This window comes from Magnolia sinica, chromosome 5 (assembly GCF_029962835.1).
Source record: "Magnolia sinica isolate HGM2019 chromosome 5, MsV1, whole genome shotgun sequence".
Taxonomy (NCBI): domain Eukaryota; kingdom Viridiplantae; phylum Streptophyta; class Magnoliopsida; order Magnoliales; family Magnoliaceae; genus Magnolia; species Magnolia sinica.
The window spans coordinates 114,878,824-114,906,616 of NC_080577.1; the positions used below are offsets into that span (position 1 = coordinate 114,878,824).

Below are 27,793 nucleotides of genomic sequence, written 5' to 3' on the forward strand. Positions count from 1 at the left end.
GTTGTATAACTATAGTATGGGCGGATGAAAAATGCCCTTCCAACCCTGCATGTCCAACCCAATCGACCCATCTTCCTGCCCATCTAGCCATTAAGGCATTGGCTACTCCCCCTACCACCGGCCAAAGGCTGGTGGTTGGTGCTCTATGGGCCCCATCATGATATATGTGTTTCATCCATGCCGTCCATCTATTTTTCTAGATCATTTTAAGGTATGAAACCAAAAATGATGTATATCCCAATCTCAAGTGAACCACATTACAGGAAATAATGTTGAATGAATGTTGATCATTAAAAACTTTTTGGGGGCCCTAAAAGTTTTGGATCAATGTGATCTTTGTTTTTCCCCTTCATCTAGGCCGGTATGACCTAATTAACAGATTGGATGTTAAATAAATAGTACAGTGTGCCTTGGGAGGATTTTAATGGTGGATATCTAATCACTATTGTTTTCCAGTGGTGTGGTCCACTTGAGATTTATATTCTTCTCATTTTTGGGATCAAGCCCTAAAATGATACGTCAAAATGGATGAACGGAATGGATAAAACATATAAATCATGATGGGCCCCATAAAGCCTTAAATGAAATTGATCGAGCTTCACATGAAATTTAACTGGCCTCACGTGAATTTGACTTTGCCAAACATGAAATTAACCGAGCTTCGAATGAAATTGAGCGAGCCTCATATGAAATTTAACGAGCCTACCATGAAATTGACCAAGCTTCGAATGAAATTAAGCAAGCCTTACATGAAATTTAACGAGCCTAACATGAAATTGACTAAGCCTAACATAAAATCGAAGCATATCCAAAGAACAAGTGGATCATACCACAGGCAATAGTAAGGATAATGATTTGTACCATTGACACCTTACTAGGCCTCACAATGATGTTTTTTTTGTTATCTAACCTGTTCATAAGTTCATATAGACATGGATGAATGGAAAACACAAATACAAGCTTGATCTAAAACTTTTATGTGGCTCATAACTTGTTTTTTCAATTTGGCGTTTAGGATAATTTGTTCAAATAAATTTGTAATACGTGCTTTATTGAATGAAGGAACTATTTTCATCATTTTTCAACAAACTAAAATAATACAAATAAGTAATAATTTGGTGGAATGATATTCTTATATGAAGAAGAGAAAAAATATCAAAAAATAAGTTTTAAGTGGATGAGTATTACCGATTGAAAGGGATGAAAAATTTTTAAAAATAAATTTTAGGTAAAAGGCTATTGCTGTATGAAGAGAAAAAAAAAATAATCCAAAAAATAGGTTTTCGCATGATAGAAGAGAAGAAAAGGTCACTTGAGATGAGTCTGTATTGAAGGGGTATTTTCTTCTAAAAAAAAAAGGCAATGACTTACGCTTAAACATTAAAGTTTGGGAGCATTCATAAAATTCAGTGGGTGAAATGTGGGATGTACCGTTGGAAAAATATCGTAAAACTAATTACCGCATGGTGGGTCCTACATAATCCTTGGGATGATGGATGGAGTGCCTGTAAAAGGTGATTACAAATCGTGTTACAAATATAAGAAAGCACGAGAACAACGGTGATCCAGATAAACAAAGGTCTAGATCAGTGATCCGTGGGCCCACTTGCATCGAACTGAAAAACCTCGATCGAGGATTTTGTGAGTAAAAGATGATGGGCAAATCTGTCATTTCAACCTACAAAAGCCCGGCACTCCACGCTCCACAGTCAGCAGCAGAATCCCTCTCTCTAAAGTGAGCCGGGTGCGCATTTTCTCATCCTTCATCCTCCTTCAAGGGTAAATCGCGAAGCTCGTTCTTGCTTTTCTTCTTCTAAGCTTTTGAGTCTTTTTTTTCTTGAATTTTCTTTCCGCATCGATTGCATTGTCGAAAGAATCCATAGCAGAATCAAAATCGAGATTTCGATATCCGAAGAATTTTGTGTAGAATCTAAGGAATGATGGAGGAAATTTCCGTCCGATCTGGCGATTTTCTCTATTTTTATTAAATTATTACATTTGATTCGAATTTACAAATTTAATGAAAGATTAAATTTTTATTTCTCATTTTTTTCTTGTCGAATTTACAATTTTATCGTTTTTTCATAGAATCTGATGGACGGCCACAATTGCAATGAATAGCTGCATTATTGATTTTTGAAATTTTGTATAGTTGAAGGAATACAAAATTGAAAATGAAATTTCAGGATTCGATGAATTTTTTTAATGGAAATTTCTTGCATTTCTTTCTTCAAATGCATTATAGTGAGTAGCTGTACCTTTGTTTGCTGATATTTTGGATTCTTTGTAGAACTAAAGGAATAGTTATAAATTGAAAAATGAAATTGCGAGATTGGATGGTTTTTGTTTTAGTCGAAATTTCTTGCTGTTTCTTTCTTCAAATGCATTGTAATGAGCAGCTATCTTTGTGATTGATATATGTAATTTTCTTGTACAACTGAAGGATTTTGGTCTTAGTGGAAATTTTCTTGCATTTTCTTTATTCGCATGCATTGTAATGAAATGGTAGCTTTGTTTCTAGATATTTGAATTTTTTGCATAAATCTCAAAGAATGTCAAAAGAAGAAGAAGAAGAAGAAGAAGAAGAAGAAGAAAAGAAAAAAAGCAATGTGCCCTCATTTATCTTTTGAGCCTGGAATTTTTTAGGCGTCATTTGGGTGCTTGTAAATGGTTTAAGTGGTAAATGATTTACAGGTGTAAACCAGTTACGGCCTGTCCTGTTTGGCTGTAAGCTGTAAATGATTTACAGGTAAATGATTGTCTGTTTTTGGATAGCCTGTAAATTGTTTGAGGCCTGTAAATGGAGAGCCAATCTTTGAAAATATATCTGTTAGGCTGTAAATGGAGAGCCTGTAAATGAAATACAACGTTTTGCCTGTAAATGAGATGGGAGTAAATGCTGTAAATCATGATTTACAGGCAAAAAAGGTCATCCAAATGCAGAATGTAAATGATTTTCCTATAAATCATTTACAACTTGCCCTATTTACAGGCATCCAAATGATCCCTTAGATGGTTGTCTGACCCATTTGTTTATCAGGCGTGAAATTAAGGCCCCAGCTCGGCCTGATTCAGCCGTGAATGGTTTCAATAGAAGGTGTTGAATCTGGATTTGCCCTGGCCAGTTTATTTGGTGGGCATAAAAAGCAGGCTGAATCCGAATCCACGGGCGTGAAATCTGCTTGTGCCTAGCCCATCACATACCCTACCAAGGAGCCTGGCACACCAATCCAGCTCTTTGCCGGCCTGAATGGGTTCTTCTACAAGTATTTTAACTCTCTGTAATGACCAAATTACTCTTATTCTGGATTGAGTAAACAGTTCTGGGAGTCAACTATATTTGATTGACTTCTTGTTTCAGTTGAAGTGCATTTTCCTTCATGTACAAATGTACACTTCTTTCTCAATGAATTTCTTGTTTTTAGTTGAGGTTTTCTTGCATTAAAAAAAAATAAAATCCAGGGTGGGACTATTGTTTCTTGATTTTTGGAGTCTTTGTAGAATCATAGGAGCTATCTTAAAAGTCTAGAGAATATGGGGAAATTAAATGATGAAATTCAATAAATCTTTTATTTAGTGTATTTTTTCTTGCTTTTTTATTTTATTTTCATGGCTAGCTTTGTTTCTTGAGTAATTAGCAAGAGATGGAAATTTTGACCCAACTTGTTCTCTTTCTTTTGTTTTTTCTTTTTCTAGAGGTTTGAATTAACTAGTTAGTGCAAAAATCACACCAATTTTAATTTAAGATTGTTTGCTCATGGAACCATCAATATTTTATTGCATGCACTAAGCATCAATAAATCAAACCAGACTTGAAAATGGGCTCTTAATCTAAGTCAGTTTGTGACATAATTGAGTACTTACTGTTTTTATAGGTGCGCCTTTGTGGTCTGATTTATTTTTCAATCTATGTTAAGCTCGTGAATTTTGTGCTCATCTTCATGATCTCTTTTTATTGATGGGAAATGTTTTTTTTTTTGGGTGGAAATATTCAACTTTTTCTTTGGCATCAGTGATACTTGCATGGCACACATCCCTTCACGTAAGAGGAGCTTAAAAGATGTGGAGGATCCATCACCTGATCAATTTGAGAGAAACTCAAAGTCTGGGAAAAGGAAATGGCAGCCTTCTGATAGAGGTAGAAACCCTGCTCACATGGAGCACTTTATTTCTAAAATATGGGCAGTTGGTTTGACAGATGATGGTTGTTTCCCCACTTTGGTTCGGCTGGAGTCGGTTTCTTGCGAGACCTTCGAGTGCAAAAAGAGGGAAAGACCGAAGGTTTTAGTGCATGACCATCCATCAAGAGGTTTATACTAGAAACTTAGTAGACATTTCTTCATTTATGGTTGATTCTCTATGTCATTGAGAAGAATATAGTTAAGAGGGTAAATATCGTCTTGGTTTCCCAGATGTGAACAAGACGTCACCAAGCTCTACAAAGAGCCCATGGCTGTTTATAGCAGAGAAGATACAGCAGGACCTACACACATCTTTTCAAGATGTGATGAATGAGATGGGATCCCAAAAGTTCGGAGAAGTGAAGCCTTCATTTGTAGCTCGAATAGGTAAAGTCTACTTTCATGGGTAAGAATAAGACTTTCTTGTGTTGTATTTTAATGATTATAGATTTATTTTTTTCATTATAGAGTGATTTCTTTTCTTGTGGGAATTTGTTCATCGTTTGCCTGTTTCTTATATGACATTAATTGCCATAATTTCGCAATAGAAGTAACTACAGGGGTTGACCATTATTTCTGGGAGCCTTGTTTGTTTCTGTGTTGGTAAAATTGCGTTTCTGGTTCCCATAACCCTGGACCTTAATAGAATAGCCGTTTGGTCCACTTTTGCCATTTCCTGTTTCCTTTTTTTTTTCCGATCAACTCATTTATCCTATTTTCTGAAATGAATCTTTGCTTAGAAATGGTGTGATTTTCAGCTGCATACTATGTTTACATCAGAGTTGTTTTTCTTTTCTTTTCTTTTCCCATTTTTTTCCTTTCATTTTAGTACTATGATCTTGCTAGATAGGTCCAGTATGTTTCAGTTATTTCTGTTGGAAGTCACTTTGAATATGGACCATTCAAATCTCTCTCTCTCTCTCTCTCTCTCTCTCTCTGTCTCTCTCTCTCTATGGTTCTTTTTTTTTTTTTTTTTTTTTTCTGTACAAATTTTCCTACTTCTATGGTTAATGCTGTCCCAACTTGGTCAGTAGATGCATTAGACATTACAGAACTTGAAATTTTCTACCGGGGTGAACTGCATAAAGACAGCGGAGTGGCAAATGTTTGTGAATCTGACCATGAACATTTGAGCAACATATGTTGGAGAATTACCTATATATTCATTACAATTTACAAGAGACATGTATGTTTGTTTTTTTGAAAGGTGAGAAACACACACACACACACACTACCACCCCATGTATGCATGGGTTCTTGAACCCTTGACCTCAGATATGAGACACACAGTGTCTACCACTGAGCCAAGAGAAAAGACCCACAAGAGACATGTATGTAAAGTGTCATACAAGAATAGTTCATACTCTTAATGCTTGAATGGACTTGTAACAGGAGAACCAAATAATAGGTAAATAAAAGGAAGAGACTGGGTTTTAGTGGAGCAAAAAAATGAACCATATGGAATGTCTAGGGATGTTGATGCTTAAGGAAGCCATGACAGCTGTCAAATGAAGCTTTGTCGTCTTATTTTACATGTTCAAGTACTTTTTTAGTCAGGAATGTCAACATCAAATGAAGCTTTGTCGTCTCATGGGAAATCAATAAAATGGAATCTAGCAATGGATAATTGTATGATAGATGTGTTATTTGAACATACCTCCCTTAGCTATCGCCATGACAACAATCAATTTAAACATCGACATATGCTACACTAATTAGTTCAATATATGAGAAGTTGGGCATCAAGCTTATACCCAAGTATTGCAAAAACCAAATAAAGATATTAAAAAAGAACTATAATAAGTTGAAATTCATGCTAGAATTAAGTGGATTTGGATGGGACGACACTCGAAAGTGTGTTACTGTTGAACCACAAGTATGGGATGCTTACATCGAGGTAACGTAATGGGAAATTATTTTTCACACAAAATCTTTCGGGTTGTGGCAATGTTAATATATATTTGTATTTTAATGGCCACAAATGCACTCTAGAGGGAAGGAGTTTCAGAACAACCCATTTCCTCAATATGATAATATGGAAATAATTGCCGGGATTGACCATGCTACTGGCAACAAATCAATGGCGTATAATGAATCGATTGAAATTCCTAATAATCCCACATGGGGGGCATTCGACTCAAACATATATGAAGCTAACCCCAATGTGCCAGCATAGTCTGATTTCTCTGATGCAGGTACGCAACTTGCAACATCACCAATATTTAGAATGACTAATACTCCGCAAGTTGGGCCATCTTAATCAAGACCGTAAAAGAAGAAAAAGAAGGCCACAACTAAACCTCAAATGATGCAGAAGATCAACCACTTAACCTCGTCTATTGAAGCGACCTAGGCTATATTGATAGGGATGCAAGGCAAACTCAATACCTTCATGGATACGCATCATGCTAACAAAAATGATGAGAGTAGCCTCTGACAACATATTATGCAGTGTCCGAGGGACATTACAAACATAGATAACCGTATAGGTGGCGAGCATTAAGGTATCTCATAGAATATGGAGAGTCAACACTATGCTTCGTCGAATTGCTTGTTGAACCGAGATTGGAGTTTCTGGTAAACATTATTCGAGATAGAGAGCGTTACGTTCTTTTCATCTTTTAGTTTTGTTAATTTCACATTTTAGTTTTGTTAATTTCACATATTTGGGTCTGTATAACTGTAAAAATATTTTATATTTTTGACTCCCTATCATTTTTCTTTATTAATGTGCGTGCACGTATGTTTTGTAATTTTCATTGTGTGTGTGTGTTTCGACCATCCAAAATTGGAGTCTATATGTTTTGTCTTACATATATGGGATTTTGCTTTAGGTATAAAATTTAGTGAGCCCACTTTTATAGCCCACCTAAAGTTCAAAATTACGTCTCTTTTCTTTCTTTTTTTCAAAGTGTATATTTCGATGGGCTTATTGCAATAATTATCTATGTTGTGGCATATATTAACCGCTTTGTTGATGATTTACTCGATCTCCTTAAAGATTTATGCGGATATACCACAAAATTCAAATAGATTTCAAATTCACATTGCCAAATAGAATTTTTAGAATCTAGGGTGCCAGACACAAGCTGAGTATTAGTACTACTCTTGGGCTACTCTAGATCACCTCATTCTTAATTAAATCATTTTGATTCTCCCCACTAATTGATTCCAACATACTCAACTTTGCAACACTCGATCTCTACTCATTGTGCCTTCTAAACGGCCCACACTCTGCACCATATAGCACATCCAATTGAACAATTGTCTTTTATAAGAAAATGAGTAAGAATGTATTAGTGAAAATTAAAGACAAAAACATTTTAATCAAAATGGAATGAAAATCTGGTATCTTTTGCACTTCTAATGTAAATTGTAAGCCTACATTTATGTATGCAGAAGCCCTTCCATTAGCTTAGACACCATTTGGAAGAGTTTAGTTGCTGAGAATTCTTCTCAGAATAAAGTGAAAAAAACATTTTGTACAAATGTTCCTGATGTATATGTGGAAGCTGTTGAACGTATGCTTGTACCAAAGACGAGATTTGGTAATGTATCGAGGAAAGAGCATTACAATGTGAAGGTATTATTTTAGCCTCTATGGCTACTCACTCCTTTGTTACCTATTGCCATTTAATAGAGGAAGTTATAATGCTCAGTTTTTTGTCATTTCATGTAGGTGCTTGACAAATTAGGAGCAACTATTTCATGCAAATGTTCTCCAACAGAAGATGGTGGAAAACTTGAACTTCATAAGGCAAGTATTATGCATCCCTCTAATTAATATTTGTAACTGGATACTACCATACTAGTAAAATTCACTTGCATTGGATGTGGGAGATCATTCAAAGTGGCAAAGAATAGTAAAATCATGTATTGCTCCATGATTTAGGGTCAAGGTTACTCTACATGTATGATGCATGCTCACTTGTAACCCCATCAAATCTTGTCCAAGTTAGGGGTCCACATGTAATTATGTTTTCTAAGCCCACACGCATGAGTATAAAACCTTTTTTATTTTTTCCTTTTTTTATATGGCATGTCCACGTGTACTACTTATTGAATAACCAAAGGTCGATCGATGGTGGAAGCCTTGCATGGTAGCTGTGAGGCAAGTCCCACATTCTATCAAAACCCACATGGTACATTATATGATGCTTATCATATATTAATATCATACACAAACATGTGGTCCCACCATAGGATGGCCCACTGTCAAAGGTCAAACTCATTCACGAGGTAGTCTACACTGAATATGGAGTGGACCAAAAAATATTATTGGTCTGCTAATCAGGCAAATCATGCTTGTATGAGAAAACTGTATGGTTAGAAAAAAATAAAATAAAAAATCCATCTATTCAAATTCGAAGGTGCATGTGTGGCACACTTGATGCCCGTACACCGTGATTTTTTTAAAAAAATATATATATTTGGCATTCCCAACATGCACTACCCTAACAATCAAGATTGATGACATGTGCTTCCTGACAGTTGGAACCAAGCAATGCTTGGATGCCCCATGCGAAAGATCTCCAAATGGGAAATACAGACCCTTCAATCGATGACTGGCAAATAGACAATTATGGAAAGAGTCCTTACTGACCTTTTTGCCCATCTTCATTTCTAGGAGAAGCTTTCACATCATAGTTGATTGAGCACATCAAAATTCCAGCTTCCTCATTCCTTTAGCCCCTGTCTGAACTTGTCCATTTTGAAACTCCACCATTTTGCACAAATTGACTCCAACTAGCCGTCCGACCTGCCCCATTACCTCCTTGATCCAGTTTCATTCCCCAGGCCGTAGTGACCTTCCCTCTACTTTTTACCGCAAGATCTTCATTTGGTACCGACTACTGACCTGTCCAAATTCTGTGCATTTACTGCCCCTTCCTCAGCCACAATCTGTAAAGGATCTCCCACTTTTGCTACCTGCACGACCTTTGGCTCGAACAATAGGAGGGCTTCTGGCATCTCTTTGAATCCATCGCCACTATCGTTCTCTGCCAACCGTCTTAGCCATTCCTCGCCTATCCTTCAGTATTGAAATGAGGCCCATGGCTCGGTTATCCAGTCAACTGGTTTGTTGGGAACTTCCACCACAGATGGCCCATGCCACACAAAATCTCTCAATTTGAGAAATCTTTGCCATTGTGGTTCCCTTTCATTTTCTCATCATCATCATCTTCATCTAAGCCTTGTCCCAACTACTTGGGGTCAGCTACATGAATCCTGTTCTGTCATTCCACTCTGTCACTTGTGCAAAAACTGATAGACAAGTATGAGGACACGCTCCCACACAAAACAAATGAACAGACAATTTATTCACTCAGACAAATTTGGAGGTTTGGGAACATACACAAATGTACATGCACAGGCACATTGACAGTTCTGTGGCATATGCACCTCAATCATATCACCGTTCCCTTTTATTTTCGCAGATTGATAAATAAAGATTTACCGAAAAGATCAGAAGAAACAGATCTTACACAGAGAAACTGACTCCAAAAATTCCTAGATGGTTATAGATTGAAATTCGTTGTCTCATTTTACAGGTTGAATCAATCACAGCACGGCACTTAATTGCCGATATATTGTGCCTCGATAAGGATTTTGACCTGAGGCTGATGCTGGCAACCAGAAAGACTTTTGGAAAACTGCATGTGAGTTCTCTCCAGCCATATATTATATACCTGTTGAACTGAAACATGACCAGATTTTAATTGATTTTGGCATTCATGTTTGGACGCACTTCCTCAAAAGGGGGTTTCAAGCCTGCTTTTTCGATGGACTTTGTAAAAACCAATCTCATTGGTTTTTGCTTGGTGTTTTAGCACCTATTTCGTTGAATGTGAGATGAGATGGGTTTGCAAAGTGCATCCAAATGCACACTATCAGTTGTTGTTTGGATCAAAATGGCATGTTGGCCTCAAACACCCCTTCAAAGGGTGCGTCCATACAGGCCACCCACTTTCTGCGGCCAACCCTATGCAATTTCTTTCTTTTCTCAGGATGATGTGGATCGAGCTGTAAGAGAGCTAATAAAGTCTGCAAAAATAGATCCAAATGCGAAGGGGGGGCTTAGCTGGCCTCCAGGAAAGGAGTCTTTTGGAGACAGGTTCTCTGTATCCGCAGTTTGGCACACCAAATTTAAAGTTTTTAAAGGTCCAACAATGACAGTGAAGTTGAGAGATGCAGACCGCTTCGATTTCAAGAGCTCAACGGTGCAAGTTACAAAGGAAGTTATTGTGAAGATGACTGAAATAGCTAGGCAGTTGAGGGTGAGTTTGTTTGTCTTATCTTCGGGACAACTATACCATGCTTATCTGGAAAACTTATTGAAATCCCCTGAAACTGATGCATCTAGAATTCCAGTAATCTTCCTTGTTTGGTTTCAGGAAGAGATAATTGCTCTCTCTTTTGTCTCTTTTGTCGCATGCACCCCTTTTCTCTACTCTCATGGAATGGAACAGTTCCGGTGGCTCATGTGGCATATGTGCTATGCATGTGTCCAAAGTTGCTACTCATTTGTGTATTACATCGAGTAATGATCTAGTGGTTTCCATGCTCATGGTTGCATTTGGACTGCTTGGCATCCATGCCACTTATCTGGACCATTCATTAGTTCCAGTTCACTCTTCATAAGCTGCCTTGAAGAAATCACACTGATTGGATGATCCATCCAATCAGCGGCATGTAAAAATGAAGGTTCAAGATCGCTCGTGGAAGAAAGGTCCAGTCGTGTATGTATAGGGCCATCCAATTGCTGCGACTTTTTCCCAGTAATGGAAGAGGAAGGTGCTGGACTTAATGGATGGTCTAGATGCATGATATGAATGATAGTAACTCCAAGTGCAACCATGTACATGGGAGAACTATCCATGGCAGTAAATACATCTCTATCCATACTTAGATAAACCTTAGCTGGACAGATCTTCTTTTAGATTAGACTATCCAAAGAGAACTCTGATGGGTAATCCAAACAGGCCCTAGAATTTTCTTTCTGATATTTCGGTCATTCAGAGATGTGTGAGCACTACAGTAGACGTGTGGCCCATCTGATGAGTGGTTTTCTGACTGTTGCCGTGGTTTTCAGGATGGGGGGGCGGAAAGTGGGGCGGTAGATGAGATGCTCCAGGAGACGTTGAAATTTTTGTGGGACCAGCTTTTAAACCATGATTGTTCATCCATGTGAACCCATTGCTTGTAAGTCTTGCCGTCTTCTGTTTCTCTATGTAAAATACGTGCTGATGCCAGGCTTGTATCCTGATTTTGAATTGTGTATGTTCTTCAATCTCATTTCTCTGATCTGAAAACAAGAAAAAAAAAAATGCGGCCCAATCAGTGATCTAGTCCGTTGATCTGTTGATCTTTGCACGGATGGACCGTGCCCAAAATCTTGCTGGATGTGACAATTGTAGCCCGTAAATGGACTATTGAAGTTCATAAATGGGCTAGGCCGAAGGAAATGGACTTTAGTTATTGGGCCATGAGCAGCCCATCTGTGTCCAATTGCCACTGTGGAAGCCAATAGATATAAGTGCCTGCGTATCATCCTTCACACTGCCAGAGTATGAAAACCTTACTCTCCATGATCTAGGCAAGAGGTATTATTGGTCCTCCGCCCGAGGACATGCACGCCACTTAAGTTTTAACAACTGAAGCATATGGTTCATTGATCCGGACCGTTGATCTCTTGCTCCCCTCTGTGGATGGGCCACGCTTTCAAATCAGAAGATTCTAGCGACCATCTTATACCTTTTTTTTCCAGCTATATGCGGGTACCATTAGTACTCTTCTCAGCTGCATATATGCTTCTGACAATCACAGTTACTGGATTGTCTTACTGGGGATATATGTGGGCCAAGGTCCATTGGATCACTGACCATTGGCCCACTTATACAAGCTAAAAATGCAGTTGGTCCTATACATTTCTCTTACTAGAACCCACACTATTAAGGAACTTGTAAGTATGATGGGTCCTCAAGGAATGCATGGATACTATACATCGTATCTTTATCAATGGTTATCATATTTTCCAACTCTTCCTATAATCTACTTTCTATTGTGATTTTAAATGAGACCTATTTATCTATTGATTCTCAAAGGCTATCTAATTTTTGTATGATAGTTGATGCAATAATAATATTCTCCTTTTTTGGATGGCCTTGAACCTGAGGTTCTCATTTTTGGTTGACCGCTCTTGGAGTGTTGAGGTTGAGGCTATCTCTAATCCTAATATGCATCATCAAAAGGGGCAAATAATATATATGATCCGAAGGGATACAGAGACAATGGGATGTCATCCTTGGTGTGAGATAACGATATGTTTTCTTCGATAAGATTGGATGTAGTTCGTGCATAACTCCACATAGCAAAATGTGGGCCATAGAAATAGGCCCACTAATTCAAAAAGGCACTAAGGTTTCGTAACATTCCAGAGTGAGAGGTTTGTCTTTTTTTTCTTCTTTTTCTTCTTCATCTTCTTTCGTTTCGAGTCCTTGTTGGCATTGGAAAATGATTCACAACTCTCCCTACTTTGAAATTTTTCATAAATTATAGCCATCGTCTAAAATCCCTTCACCTGTCTCATGTTTCAATTACAGCTAAAAGCTATAATTAGATTACAGCATGCAATCTAATTACATGCAGATATATCCATCCAAACACTCCCTTATAATCTGATTATTGTAAACAAATTCTTACTTAAAGACTTTATAAGCATCCAAACGACCCGTAAGATTGCCCCGTCAAGGGATTTCTCAATGCATAGTCCATTAATGGAGGAGCCCAGCAGGCCTATGCTCTGAATTACTGAAGAATGAGACGGGTGACGTATCATGTTATTCTTCATAATATCAAATGTGGAAAAAGCTAGTACAGAGCTCATGTTAAGAGAGAGAGAGACAGCAGGCTTGGATTTCAGGGCACACAACTTCATGGACTAGGATTCGATGTGGGCCCCACCATGATGTATGTGTTTTTATCTAGGCTGTCCATTCATTTTTGCCAGATTATTTTAGGACATGAGCCCAAAAATAAAGCAGATCCAAAGGTTAAGTGGACCACATCACAGTAAGCAGTGGGGTTAAACCCTAACCGATATGTTTACTTGATCCAAAACTTCACTGACCCAAAATGGTTTCAATGGTGGGCATTCAATCCCCACTGTTTTATATGGTGTGGTCCACTTGAACTTTGGATCTCTCTCTTTTTTGGGATCATGCCCTGAAATAAGCTGGCAAAATGAACGGACGGTGTGGATGAAACACATACATCATGGTGGGGCTCACCGAGCTTTTCAGCCCAAGACGTGTATATTTTGCACATCCACTCCGTCCATCAGTGTTGCCAGCTTATTTAAATAAGAAGATCCGGGTGGGCCACACCACACTAATAAAAACTTCTTGTGGGTCACAAAAGTTTTGGATCAAGTTCATATCTGTAGATCAACCGGTTGGATGACAAATAGGAAGCTTTTCATTGTGGGAGTTCAATCACCACTGGTGCAGTCCACCTGAGATGTGGATCTTCTTCATTTTTGGGTCCATGCATTTAAATGAGCTGGCAACACTGATGGACGGAGTGGATATGCTGGTTGTTGATGCTGTAATGGATCTCTGCTGCTAAATCATGCTGTAGGAACTGTATTAGCTGCGGTGTGGTCCATCTGATATTTGGATCTGCTTCATCTTAGGGTCCATGCTGTAATGGATGTACAACACATACATCTGGCCGAGTTTGACGCTTGATACGCAGGCACGCATAGGAATGCTGAATATATTTCATTTTAACCGTCCAATGAACATCCACCAATCAGCTAGTGAGATGATTTTATTTATTTGTTATTATTATTATTTTTTAAGGTTCGATTTGACTTTAGATGCTACTTATGCAATTTTTAAGTAATTTCTAAGTGCCTGCGTATCATGCATCACCCTCTGCCAGAGTATCAAAACTCTCTCCCTGCGGGGGACAGGCAAGAGGAATTATCGGTCCTCCGCCTGAGGCTATGATTCATTAATCCGGACCGTTGATCTCTTGGTCCGCTCTGTGGATGGGTCATGTTTTAAAATCAGAAGATTCTAGCTGTCATTCCGTACTCTTCTTAGCCTATATATCTGACAAACGTAAGGACAGAAATCAAAGGTCTGGATCACTGAGCCGTTGGCCCACTTATACAAACTGAAAACCCGCGTATCCACACCCGAGGATTATAGCCTTTCTTTTTCAAAGGATGGGCAAATCTGTCATTTCCATCATCCTATGAAAGCTACAAAAGCCCGGGAATCCGCATTCTGCGGCATAAACTCTCACTCTCTCTCTCACACAGGCGCGCACACACACTCTCTCTCTCTCTCTCTGCTAAAGTAAGCTGGGTGCGCATTTTCTTAGCCTTCACCCTTCTTCGAAGGTAGATCACAGGACTTATTGATCTTCTTCTTCTTCTTCTTCTTCTTCTTCTTCTCTTGAATTTTCTATTTCCATTAATTGCATTGTTGGAAGAATCTATCGCAGAATCAAAATCAATATTTCGATATACAAAGGAATTTTTGTATAATCGAAAGAATAATGGAGGAAATCTCCTTACAATCAGGTGATTTTCTCCATTTGTTTTTTTGTTACATCTGAGTCAGTTCTTGAATGGAAGTCGAATTCATGGTGTGACAGATTGAATTTCGATTTCGATTTTCTCCATATTCAATGATTTTTTTTTTCTTAGTGGAAAATTTCTTGCATTTTCTTCCTTCGAATGCATTTCTTGATATTTGGATTTTTCATGGAATTTTTAAGAATCCCGGAAAAGGGGGAAAAAAGAAGCAGCAAAATTCCAGGGAATCTTATTCAGTTGACGTGCATTTTCCTTCATGTACAGTTCTTGCTCGATGAATTTCTTGTTTTCAGTTGAGGTTTTCTTACTTTTTCTTTTAATTTCAGGATAGATTGGTTTCTTGATTTTTGGACCCTTAATGGAATCATAGGAGCAATGATAAAATTTTAAGAAAATGGGAACATTAAATGATGAAATTCAATAAACCTTTTAGTAGTGTAATTCTAGGGTAGTTTGGTTTCTTGATTTTTGGACTCCTAAGAGAATCATAGGAGCACTGATAAAATTTTAAAGAAAATGGGAAAATTAATTGATGAAATTCAATAAATCTTTTAGGTGGCGTTTGTGGGTGTGTGGATAACAAGAGAGGGGATTCTGATCTACCCCACCTCAGTCGGGTCGGAACATGAACCAGTTCCGTCAGTTCTTTCCAGTGGGGCTCACCTTAGATGTATTTTTTGTATATCCACGCCGTCCATCCATTTTTTCCATATCATAAATAGCCCCAAAACTGAAGCAGATCAAAATCTCAGGTGGACCACACCACAGGAAACAGCGATGATTAACCATTAAAAACTTTTTGACGGCCACAAAAGTTTTAGATTAATTTAATATTTGTGTTTTCCCTTCATCCAGGTCTCTGTGACCTTCCCAACAGGCTGGATGAAAAATAAATATTACAGTGGGCCCTGGGAAGTTTTTAATGATGGGGTTCAATGATTACTGTTGCATGTGGTGTGGCCTACTTGAAATTTGGATCTGCTTCATCTTTTAGATCGTGCCTTAAAATGATCTAGAAAAACTTATGGACGGCGTAGACATATAATACATACATCCATGTCGGCCCCACAGTGAAGACCTTACGGAAGACAGTCAGGTCCCGACCTGACTCACTGAATCCGTGCCCTTATTTGATAATCTGAATTTCATTTTTAACCGTCCAATAAACATCCACCAAACAGATAATCATATAATCACATAAGCCTACCTTTTTTGGGCTAAAGCACATATAAATAGCATTTTTTCGTTTTTGACAGTTCAATCTGAATTTATGCCCCAACATGTAATTTTTAAGCAAGTTCTAGGTGCCTGTGTATCATCCATCACAATCTGCCAGAGTATTAAAAAGACAGGCAAAAATAATTATCGGTCATGCGCCCAAGGATATGCACACCATACTTAAACAGCTGTTATCGTTCATTCATTGATCCGGACCGTTGATCTCTTGGTCCCCTCTGTGGATGGGTCATATTTTCAAATCAGAAGATTCTAAAAGCCATTCCGTACTCTTCTTAGCAGTATATATCTGAAAATCGTCAGGACAGGATTATCCTAGAGGAGATATATCTAAGCCATGGTCCACCACGGTTAATTCCATGTAAATCAAAGGTCTGGATCACTGATCCATTGGCCCACTTATACAAACTGAAAACCCGCGTAGCGACAGCAAGAGGATTATAAGTTATAACCCTTCTTTTCGAAGGATGGGCAAATCTGTCATTTCCACCATCCTTTGAAAGCTACAAAAGCCCGGGAATCCACACTCTACAGCAGAAACTCCTCTCTCTCTCTCTCTCTCTCTCTCTCTCTCTGCGCTAAAGTGAGCTGGGTGCGCATTTTCTTAGCCTTCACTCTCCTTCGAAGGTAGATCACAGGACTTATTGATCTTCTTCTCCTTCTCTTGAATTTTCTTTTCCCAATAATTGCATTGTTGGAAGAATCTATTGCAGAATCAAGATTTCGATATACAAAGAACTTTTTGTATAATCGAAAGAATAATGAAGGAAATCTCCATACAATCCAGTGATTTTCTCCTTTTTTTTTTCCATTTTTATCAATTCATGAATGGAAGTCAAGTTCATGGTGTGAGAGATTGAATTTCGATTTCTCATTTATTTTAGTGGAATTTTTCTTGCATTTTCCTCTTTCAAACGTGTTAGAAAACAACCAAAGGAGTAATTATTAAAATTGAAAATGGGATTGCGATATTCAATGATCTTTTTTCTTGGTGGAAATTTTCTTGCATTTTCTTCCTTTGAATGCATTTCTTGATATTTGGATTTTTCATGGAATTTTTAAGAATCCTGCAGAAGGGGGGGAAAAAAAAAGAAACAAAATTTGGTATTTCCACTCCTGTGGAGCAATGTGCTGGTAGTTCAGTTGAAGTGCGTTTTCCTTCTTTCTCAATGAATTTCTAGTTTTTTGTTGAGGTTTTCTTACCTTTTCTTTTAATTCCAGGGTAGATTGGTATCTTGATTTTTGAACTCTTAATAGAATCATAGGAGCAATGATTAAATTTTAAAGCATATGGGAAAATTTAAATGATGAAATTCAATAAATCTTTTAGGTAGTGTAATTCTAGGGTCATTTGGCTTCTTGATTTTTGGATTCTTAATAGAATCATAGGATCACTGATAAAATTTTAAAGAATATGGGAAAAATTAATTGATGAAATTCAATAAACCTTTTAGGTAGTGCAATTCATTTTGGTTTCTTGATTCTTGGATTCTTAATAGACTCACAGGAGCAATCATAAAATTTTAAAGAATATGGGAAAATTAATTGATGAAATTTAATCAATCATAGGAGCAAGAGAAGGGGATTCTGACCCACCCCACCCTTTTCTCTTCCTTTTGTTTTTCTTTTCAGAAGTTCAAATTAACAAATGAGTACAAAAACCACACGAATTTCAATTTAAGATTGTACGTATGCGGAAACCATTGATTTTAAATCAAATAAGACTTGGAAATGGGATCTTACTCTAAGTTGATCTTTCAGGGAGCCAAGCACTTGTTTTATTTTATATGTGTCGTCTGAATTATTTCTGAGTTATCTATGTTAAGCCCATAAATTTTGTGCTTTAATCTTCATTATCTTTATTATTGATTGAAGATGCTCATTTTTGGAGGAAATATTAAATTGTGTTTCTTTGGCATCGGATATATCCTTAGACAGCACACATTCCTCCACATAAGAGGAGCTTAAGGGACATGGAGAATCAATCACCCACTCCTCAATCTGAGGGAAATGCAGAGTCTGGGGGAAAGGCAGGGCAACATTCTGATAAAGGCGGATACTCTGTTGATGCAGAAGACCTTATTTCTAAACTTTTGGCAGTTGGTTTGACAGATGATGATGATTTTCCCACATCGGTTCGGATGGAACGGATTCCTCGCGAGATCTTTGAACCTGGAAAGAAGAAAAAAACACGGGCCTTAGTGCGTGAACATTCATCAAGAGGTTTCTACTAGGAAGCTTTGTTGTATTTTGTTTTAAAATAGCATTAAAATTTGAATTTTCAAATTTTCGGTAATTTCCCTCCAATTTTGAAAAGTTGTAGTATTTTTGTGTTGTGGGTTTTGTCCCACATCGGATTTGAAAAGGTAAACTATCTTGTATATAAGATAGTATTTTTGCTTAGGGCTTGAGCCCCTTTCAGGGGGCATGTGAATTTGGTCCTGTGGGGGGGCTATGCCAATAGCTCTAATCTATGCCATTGACCACACACGCGCCGCCTGAGCCGAGCCGAGCCGAGTCCGAGTCCGTGGGCGCGGGTGCGGGTGCGGTGTGTGTATACTCGCGTGGGTGTGTGTATGGGTACTCGCACTTGCGCCTTTTCGTTTTAAACCAGAGAGATGCGTCCCTTCCGGTTGGTCGCACCTGTTGGGTTTAAACCCAACGGACCTAACCTTTTGTAAAGGGTGCTTATGCACCACTTCGGAGTCTATATAAAGACTACCGATTCCGGTTTTAATACACGAAAAATTCTTCTCTTATAAAACGCTCTCTGATATTCGGTTTTAAGCATTTTCTACTGAGTTCATCGCTGAGTCAACTCAGCACTTTCGGATTAAACTGCAAGTGGTTCGAGCCCGTGTACAGTGAGTGCACCGCTGGGACCGGGTCATAGTCGTTGTATCCTGGAGGTCGATTGCTCTGGGAACCTGTTGCACTTGGGACGCTGTCCAAGGGGAGCAAATTCGATTTCAAGCCGAGTGACTCAGTCACGCCTCGACTCATTCAATAAGTTCTTCTTTCTCAAAATTTATTTTCCTTTTTTGGTTCTCGATTTTTAATAGTCTATTTAATTCAACTAAATATTCCAACAAGCTTTAGAGACATTTCTTCATTTTTGGTTGATTCTTATAGAGAAAAATACAGTTAAGAGGGTAATTATTGTCTTGGTTTTGCAGATGTAAATGAAACATCCCCAAACTCCACACACAGCCCATGGCTGTCTATAGCAGAGAATATACAGCATTACCTACGCACTTCTTTTCAAAATGTTATGAATAAGATGCAATCCCAGAGTTCTGGCGAAATAAAAGCTTCATTTGTAGCTCGAATCGGCAAAGTTTTCTTTCATGGGTATGAATAGGACTCTCTGTGTCTGATTTTCCTGGTTATAGATTTTTCATGTTATGATCATTGTAGAGTGAATTTCATAGTCAGATATAAATGCTATAATTTGGAAATAAAACTTATAGGGGTTGACCATGAGGATGTCCCCTTTGGTTAGAAGCTTGTTTGTTTATGTGGTGGTAAACATTTTCTTTTCTGTTTACCATATCCTAACTATGATAAGGTTTCGTTTCACCATTTCCAGTTGTTTTTTCTGATAAACTAATTTAACCTCTTTTCTGAAGGTCATAAGTCTTTGCTTGGAAAGGGTGTATTTTCAGCTCCATACAATGTTTACATGAGAGTTTTTTTTTTTTTTTTTCATTTACTACTATGGAAAAAAAGAAAAAAGAAAAAAAGCATCTGTAATTAAAAATGGATTGACGGTCAAATATTTTTTGCATTTCTAATGTAAGCCTACATCTTTGTGATACTGAAGGCCCACTGTTAGCAAGAGCGCCGTTCTGAAAAAAGTATTAGGTATTAAGAATAATGCTACAGGTAATGTGAGGAAAACATTTTATACAAATGTTCCTGTTGAATATATGCAAGCTGTTGAAGATCAGGTTGTCCCAAGGACTGAATTTGGTAATGCAGCAGAGAAAGAGTATTATCATGTGAAGGTATTATTTTAGCCTCTGTAACTACTAACTCTTTCTTACCAATTTCCATTGAATAGAGTAAATTGTAATGATCAAAGTTTTTTTGTTTTTTTTAAATTATTTAATGAAGGTACTTGACCAACATGGAGTGACTCTTTCATGCAAATGTTCTGCAACAAAAGATGGTGGAAAACTTGAGATTCATAAGGCGAGTATTATGCCTTCCTCTAATTAATATTTGTAACTAGATACTACTAGTAAAATGCATGCGTGTTGCACTCGGGAAATAATTCGAAGTATGCAAAAGAACAATAAAAACCACAGATTGCTCCATGATATACATGATCAGGGTTAATCTGTGTATGATGATTGCTTGCTGGGGACCAAAATGTGTCCAAAAATGGATCCATCCTCATTCATCAGTCACAATGATTGCACATGCCCTGGGCCAAAAAATCCCAGTACACTGCACATATATTCAGGCCAAAGATCATGTAGCTCCTTTCTGATAAATGGGTTGGAATCTTAGAATCTGACTTTTGTGAGGGTTTTATGGTTCTCAACCCTAAGGATTGTGTATGGAATTCACGAGTACTTAGTTCTCAACTGGGGACCTTGGTTGGGACTAAGGAGGTTGGGAAATACAGACAGTTGATCTGATGGGCCCTGCTGAAATACAGGTAGGATTCCCATATGCTTGTGTAATTAGTGAACGTAGGGTTGTCTGCAATTAGCATGAAACAGAATTCCTAGGTGAAACAAATCTCTTACATAAAGAGGAATCAGATACAAATTTCTGGATTCTTAGATTGATATTCGGTCTGTCACTTGTTACAGGTTGAATCAATTACAAAGCGGCATTTCATCGCAGATACATTATGCCTCTATAAGGATTTTGACCTGAGGCTGATGCTGTTTACCAGGGAGACTTTTGGACAACTGCCTGTGAGTTATCTGCAGCTGTGTGGAATTGAAACAATGATTGTATTTTAATTACTTTCTGAAGACCAACCATATGCATTTTTCTTTGTCAGGATGACATGGATCTACCTATAAAAGAGCTAATAGAATCTGCAAACATAGATCCAACTGTTAAGGGGGGGCTGAGCTGGCCTCCAGGAAAGGAATGTATTGGAGACAGGTTCTTGGTTGGTGCAGTTTGGCACGACAAATATAAGGTTTTCAAAGGTCCAACAATGACATTGAAATTGAGATATGCAGATCGCAATGATTTCACGAATTCCAAAAAAAGGGTAGTCGTCAAGGAAGTTGTTGTGAAGATGACTGAAATAACCAAGCAGCTCAAGGTGAGAGGGATACTGCACTTGCTTGGAATTCTTACTGAAATCACTTCAAGCTAATAAATCTTAAATTACAGAAATCTTTTTCATTGCCTGGATCCTTTTTCTTATGATCTCAAAGGTACAAAAGAGGGTGTCTATATAAGAATGAGTTCATCTCATTTTAATTAATCATGATTATGTAACTAACTAAAATGAGATGAACTCATTTTTTAAGGGACACCCAAACAGGCACTTAGTTTTTCTTCCTGCTTATTTGGTCACTCTGAGTAGTTTTCTTTCAGGTTTCGGGACTTGGTTTTTGGAATGGCCTAGATGGCCTAGCTCAAAAATCAAGCTAGTCCACTAATTAGGCGGGCAGTGCAGGAGTGGACGGTTTTACTTCCAGTGTAGAGATGTATCCCATCTGATGAGTGGCACTTCCTGATCTTTTGTACCAGGTCATCTTATATATGCACTGCTCAAATGTCCAAATAACCATAATTCTAATACTCGCTGACTCGGACAAGTTTCGAGTTTGTCATTGGGAAACACTGTAGTAGCCTAACTCGGCCTGGACATCGAGTCAGCCGAGTTTTCAGGTTTCTGCACACCTCTCCCACAACATGAGTGGTTTTGTAACAGTTGCTGCTGGGTTTTCAGGATGGGAAGGTGCCAGGAAATGAGGCGGTCAATAGGATGTTCGAGGAGCAGGTGAAATTGGTTTGGGAGAAGCTTTTAATTAACCACAATCGTCTGTCTCCATGAATCCAAATGCTTGCAAGTCTTACCATGTATCTTCTCTCTCTCTCTCTCTCTCTCTCTCTCTCTCTCTCTCTCTCTCTCTCTTGCATAATACGGTGCCTACGATACAGAACATTGCTTGTATCCTCACAACAGAAATTCTTTGAACTGTGTTTAGTCTTCAATCTTACCTCATTAATCTGAAACATTTAACAAAAATAAATAAATAAGATCTCTGCTTCTTTTTTTCTTCACTTCTTTTTGTGTTGATTGACAAGGCAATGTTTTGGAATGCTATAGGAATGCATGCATGCGTACGCACATATATCATTCCTTGGTGGGGCATCGTCTTTAAGTTTCCCGTATCAACATGCAGGGCCCATGGCTCAGTGATCTAGACCGTTGTTCTGTTGGTCCCCACCACGGATGGATGGACTTGTCGAAACTCGCCCTTGAAGTAAAACCTTGACCCGAGCCCTGCCTCAGGCCCTAAACCATGGATCTAAGCTCGACCTGACCCAAACATGCATACACCGTAGCCCATGGGCCTGAAAAGCTGGCCCCTCCCAGACCATGAGTTGGGCTCGAACCTGAGAACTCAACGTTTGTCTTAGTTGGGTGGGTTTGGGCCCAAGAACTCAACGAGTGACCCTAGTTCTATAACTCAGTTGGTTGACTAGAAGAAATATTACTCAACTCAAACGAGTTTTGCATTGAGTTGGCCGAGTCCAGTCTTGTGAAATCTGAAGAAGCAAGAGAAATATTCTATAATCAGGTCGGCGAGTTTATTTCATTCTTTAATTAGAGTCAACGAAAGCAGCCAACAGTACCATCCATCTGGTGGGCCACACCTTTTGTGGACCGTCTATCTCGACTTTTCCACGATCCTATCCAATATTGGTGCAACTTTTGACTATTAAAATTGGATGGCTCTCAGTTTTCTTTTCAAACTGTTCATCAATTGTGGCAATTAATCATCCACCGTACAATTGGTTTGCATGCTAGTGAGTGGATGATATTAGCCATTTGGTGTCATCCATTGAATCTGGACTGATAACCATTATATTTTCAGCCACTTAGTTGATGACCGCCGATCGGATGGTTAAGATTGCCCTATCAATATTTTTTTTTCAGGATCGAATCCATACATGATGGGGTATGTGATTTGGATGGTCAGGATTCGCATGCATGTGGACTATTTGTGTGGTAGATGAGTTGCCACAACTTAAATGAGTTTGGGAGACGAACATGTTTTGTACTAGTCAATTTGATTTTATCATTTCATTTTCCCACGTGATAGAGATAAGATAGAGATGCTTGCTGATGTGAATATGCACACTCACGGTGACCAGCAGGTGTGAAATTCCATCCATTCGTCAGGTGGGCCCCTCTGTGATTGTGACATTTAATGCTCCACACATTCAAAGCACGTAGCCCACCTGATGAGCAGATTGCCCGAATTCTTAGGATGATATGTATTAGGGCGGCTTGATGAACGGATTGGATCTTCTACACATGGGCCATGCTGCCGGTGCTCATCCAAATGCACAGATGCAAGTGGCACTTTTTCGCGTGGAGTGGGATTAACGATAGAGATTGATGGGTAGATTACGTGTCAAAGGGGAGAGGATTAGGTGAGGCCCTGACATTGCTGCCCTTAGGGTGGGACCCACCTTGATGCATGTATTCTATACATACCCAAGCGGCGTTCATTCGAATGGCCAAAATCATTTTAGGGATGAGTCCAAAAATGAAGAAGATTCAAATCTCCAGGTGGACAATGCTTTGGGAAAAAGTGGTGATTGAATGCCTACCGTTAAAAACTTCCTAGGGCCCAACGTAATGTTTTGGTCACATAAACCTAGATAAGGGAAAAATAAATAAATAAATATCAACTCGATCCAAAATTTATGTGGCCCCTTAATTATCAATCACCACGGTTTCCTATGGTATGGTCCACCTGAGAATTAAATCTTCTTTATTTTTGGGCTCCTGTATTAAAATTATATGGAAAAAGGGATGGACGGCTTGAATATAGAATATATAGATCAAGGTGGGGCCAACGGTAAGGAACGCACCGTGTTGGGTGAGGCCGTCCCGCACCTAATCTGCTGTCGTGGGAAAGATGCTTAGTGGTTTGTCCTGCACGCAATAGCAACCTTCCACTGGGAAAAGATGGAAAGCGATAGAGATGAATCTCCTACCTCATAAACGACTAATCCGAAGGAGGATTGAATAATACAATTTCTACAAACGATTAGAGATGTGTCCACGTCATGGCCCACTTTCTAAGGCTCTTCTGTGCATTCTCTATGTAACGTTGACCGATAGACCTTCTTTTTGGAAAATTCACATGCATTACTTTAATTGTGAATTTCATGGGAACGGATTGGCTACTCCCCCTGACACCAGCCACTGGCTGATGTTCGGTGCTATGTGGGCCACACCATGATGCATGTGTTTCATCCATGCCATCCATCTTTTTTTACAGATCATTTCACGTTATAAATCCAAAAATGAGGTATATCCAAATCTCAAGTGGACCCCATTACAGGAAACAGTGTTGAATGATGGTCGACCATTAAAAACATTTTGGGGGCCATAAAAGTTTTGGATCAAGCTGATATTTATTTTTTCTCTTCATCTGGGCCTGTATGACCTAATCAACAGATTGGATGTCAAATAAACAGTATAGTGGGCCATAGGAGGATTTTAATGGTTGATATCCAATCACTATTGTTTTCATGTGGTGTGGTCCACCCGAGATTTATATCCCCCTCATTTTTGGGATCAAGAAATAAAATGATCTGCAAAAATGGCTGAACGGAATGGATGAAACACATACATCATGGTGGGACTCACAGAGCACCGACCATTAGCCACGGAGTTGTTGTCAGGGGGAGTAGCCAATCCGTTTCCGAATTTCATGCGCCAACGTGTCTCTTGCAGTGAAGCGGATTGGCTGTTATACCACACACCACCGGCCTGGCTGATGTGTTTACGTTACCAAGTTCTGTGGGTCCCATCATGAGGTATGAATTATATCCAAACCGTCCGTCCACTTCGAGAGCTCGTGTTAATGTTCAAGCGGAAAAATTAGACAGATATAAATATCAAGTGAACCACTCAGTAAAAAGAAGTGAGGGATTGAAGGTCTACCATTGAAACCCTTTTGGAGGTCACAGAAAATTTTGATCAATATGATATTTGTCTTTTCTCTGTGACATTATGAACAGATTGGATGGAAAATAAACGTTATGGTGGGCCCTACGAATATTTTAATGGTGAGAATCATTCTACCCGTTTCTCTTTGTGGCGTGGTCCATTTCAGCTTTGGATATGATTGATTTTTTGTCTCATTCTCTAAATTTATCTCTAAAAATGGATGAACGGTGTGGATATAAAAAATACATAATTGTGGGGCCCATGTAACTTTGATATCCTTTGAACCGGGGCTCTGAGGAGCGTAAGCGCTCGTCGTCGCACGACACGTACCCAAATCAGCTAGGTTGGTGGTGTGTGGTACACCAGCTAATCCGCTACCCTTTAGTAAAACATCCAAGCCGTATGAAAGGTGTGCCACCCTATGAAGATCTTTTATCACAAAAACCGTAATGCCCCAGTCATTTGGTAGGCCACACTCATATCTTGATCCAAAGATGTCCATTGATTTCAATAGTGTAGCGGCCCGCCTGATGAGTGCACCGTCCTGATTTTCGGCTCAGGAAATGTTGATGGCGTGGCCTTTCTTTTGTACGGCACTGATGTTATGCACGAGTGACATGTCAGCAGGAAAATGTATGTGAAACTTCACCTGATGTTATCATCTTTAAACATACGGTTACGTCGGGAGCGGATTGGGTTACCCGGGAAAAACCGTAGTGGGTGTTTCTGTGACCGTGGGGCCCACATTGATGTATGTGATTCATATCCATTCCGTCCATAATTTTTTTACAGATTATTTTAGAAATTTTTTCGAAAAATGAAGCAGATCCAAATCTCTAGTGGACCACAAATAAAATATTGAATTTCCACAATTAATAAATTCTCGGAGCCATAAAAGTTTTGGATCAAGCGAATATTTGTGTTTTCCCATCATCCAGGTCTGTGTGACCTTAACAACAGGTTGGATGGAAAATAAAAATTAATGGTGGGCCCTCGAAGCTTTTCATGGTGGGCATTCAATCGCCATTGTTTCCTGTGGTATGGTCCACTTGAGATTTGGATCTGTTTTATTTTGGGATAATACTTTAAAATGAGTTTTAAAAACTAATGGACGGCATGGATATACAATATATATCAAGGTGGGCCCACGGTCAGGGTAGCTCTCGCTACGGTCAGGGTAACTCTCGCTACGGCGTTTCAATATAAGATTTTTTTCGAGAATCCAAACCCTAAATCCAATTCTATTAAGAATTTTTGGAAATACAAGGAAAGACCTTTCAAATAAACGGTTCAGATGGTTTGAAGAAATCTCAAATCCAAAGGCTAGGGTCCTGACGTTTCTTATTGTTATAAGTCGCGTTGTATTCGAGCAAACGTCTCCACCGAAGCTGCCCACTAACCACACTCACATTTAGGAGTATAGAACCCACCCATCCATGGAAGTCACACGTGCCAAAATTTAATACTTGTCCTTAATCATATCTCTCAAGAAGATGGAATATATGCTTTAGATCTTTTATCCAAAATTCCATTGTATTTAACAGCTCTAGTGAGCCACAACAATCAAAATAAACTGACAGTCAGGAAAAAAGTTTTGACCGTCAATTTACATTTTAAATTATGGCCCATATGAAAAGATAAACTACCTGATTTTGAAAATAAAGATCTAAACTATATTTCCAACTATAAAGAACGATCAGATCTCGTACATGTATTCCATATTGACATTTGTGCCTGCGTGTGGATGGGCACAGTTCCACGCGTGTGGAATAAACAAATCTCGGGTAGAATCGAAGCACACAGAATGCGCGTACGTTTCGAAACCATACTTTAATCATTTTCTTAGTTGAATTAAGTGGATATTAGCCCACCCAATACATTTGCAATATTCTCGGAATAGTAAAAACGTGTGCCAATCTAGGAAGCTTTGGGCAAAGATGTGGGGCCCACGGCTCAGTTATCCGGACCGTTGAATTGATTGTGCCTTTAGTGGATGTATCATATCACGGGAAGTTCAGACTGGATGATCCTAGTCATCTAAGCCTTTTTTTTCTGCCCCTAATCAAGAGTTAAGATCGTAATGGCTATGATAATGTTTTTTCTTTGAATAGTCTATGAATTGTGTTGCAATCGTTTTGAAATTGGTGATTATAAAATGACACGTGTTGTTGCAAAAAACATTATATAATATATAAAAAATCTTTCAAATCTTTGAAGCATTTTTCACGAAAATACTGCTGGCGCATGTCAAGAGGATAAGAAAGAATCTAAAAATTAACTTAAGAAACAATTTAAAAGACAAATATGACAACGATTCAACTTCCCGAAAAAATAAAGAAGAAAAGTCATAATAGACTAATCAAATTTGTATTTCCATGCTATAACTAAGCTATATTATAAGTGGTGAAATTCCACTAGCTTGAGTCTGTGGGGGGTGTGTGCGTGCATAAAAAAAAAAGAATAAGAGAAAAAAAAAAGGCTTTATCATAAGATTAGCGGTGATCTTTAGTTGTAATTCAATTTTATGTCTTTTAGTTGGATCTCCAAGGTAAGTATTTTCTTTTTATTTAACAGTTTTCTTTTATGAAAATT

At 38.5% G+C, this 27,793-nt stretch overlaps 3 protein-coding genes across 5 annotated transcripts; all 3 read left to right on the forward strand.

Annotated features, from left to right (window-relative positions):
- The first annotated feature begins 1,533 nt into the window (after nt 1–1,533).
- LOC131246853 (uncharacterized) lies at nt 1,534–11,477 on the forward strand. 3 transcript variants are annotated; one of them, XM_058247300.1, is made up of 8 exons: nt 1,534–1,768; nt 3,997–4,309; nt 4,413–4,587; nt 7,581–7,764; nt 7,861–7,938; nt 9,734–9,841; nt 10,190–10,459; nt 11,275–11,477. In XM_058247300.1, the coding sequence occupies exons 2-8, from the start codon at nt 4,024–4,026 to the stop codon at nt 11,371–11,373; spliced, it is 1,200 nt and encodes a 399-aa protein (XP_058103283.1). In that variant the 5' UTR covers nt 1,534–1,768; nt 3,997–4,023; the 3' UTR covers nt 11,374–11,477. The 3 variants fall into 3 exon arrangements, with proteins under 3 accessions (XP_058103283.1, XP_058103284.1, XP_058103282.1); XM_058247301.1 differs by having other exon boundaries at nt 1,534–1,744; nt 4,014–4,309; XM_058247299.1 differs by having other exon boundaries at nt 1,536–1,779; nt 4,014–4,309.
- Nucleotides 11,478–17,875: 6,398 nt separating this feature from the next.
- LOC131247433 (uncharacterized) lies at nt 17,876–20,363 on the forward strand. The gene is made up of 4 exons (XM_058247727.1): nt 17,876–18,249; nt 19,203–19,377; nt 19,850–20,033; nt 20,143–20,363. Exons 1-4 carry the CDS (start codon nt 18,000–18,002, stop codon nt 20,245–20,247), a joined length of 714 nt encoding a protein of 237 aa, XP_058103710.1. The 5' UTR covers nt 17,876–17,999; the 3' UTR covers nt 20,248–20,363.
- A 127-nt stretch (nt 20,364–20,490) lies between these two features.
- On the forward strand, nt 20,491–22,290 carry LOC131247434 (uncharacterized). Its single transcript, XM_058247728.1, has 3 exons — nt 20,491–20,957; nt 21,047–21,319; nt 21,956–22,290. The coding sequence occupies exons 1-3, from the start codon at nt 20,922–20,924 to the stop codon at nt 22,058–22,060; spliced, it is 414 nt and encodes a 137-aa protein (XP_058103711.1). The 5' UTR covers nt 20,491–20,921; the 3' UTR covers nt 22,061–22,290.
- The last annotated feature ends 5,503 nt before the right edge of the window (nt 22,291–27,793 follow it).

What these genes read in the sequence shown, in the direction of transcription:
- LOC131246853 (XM_058247300.1), top strand. Translation starts at nt 4,024, where the DNA reads ATGGCACACATCCCTTCACGTAAGAGGAGCTTAAAAGATGTGGAGGAT. An exon ending in GCATGACCATCCATCAAGAG is followed by an intron (nt 4,310 to 4,412) that starts GTTTATACTAGA and finishes TTGGTTTCCCAG; the next exon opens with ATGTGAACAAGACGTCACCA. An exon ending in AAGAGCATTACAATGTGAAG is followed by an intron (nt 7,765 to 7,860) that starts GTATTATTTTAG and finishes CATTTCATGTAG; the next exon opens with GTGCTTGACAAATTAGGAGC.
- LOC131247433 (XM_058247727.1), top strand. Translation starts at nt 18,000, where the DNA reads ATGGAGAATCAATCACCCACTCCTCAATCTGAGGGAAATGCAGAGTCT. An exon ending in GGCAAAGTTTTCTTTCATGG is followed by an intron (nt 19,378 to 19,849) that starts GTATGAATAGGA and finishes GTGATACTGAAG; the next exon opens with GCCCACTGTTAGCAAGAGCG. An exon ending in AAGAGTATTATCATGTGAAG is followed by an intron (nt 20,034 to 20,142) that starts GTATTATTTTAG and finishes TATTTAATGAAG; the next exon opens with GTACTTGACCAACATGGAGT.
- LOC131247434 (XM_058247728.1), top strand. Translation starts at nt 20,922, where the DNA reads ATGCTGTTTACCAGGGAGACTTTTGGACAACTGCCT. An exon ending in AGACTTTTGGACAACTGCCT is followed by an intron (nt 20,958 to 21,046) that starts GTGAGTTATCTG and finishes TTTCTTTGTCAG; the next exon opens with GATGACATGGATCTACCTAT. An exon ending in AAATAACCAAGCAGCTCAAG is followed by an intron (nt 21,320 to 21,955) that starts GTGAGAGGGATA and finishes CTGGGTTTTCAG; the next exon opens with GATGGGAAGGTGCCAGGAAA.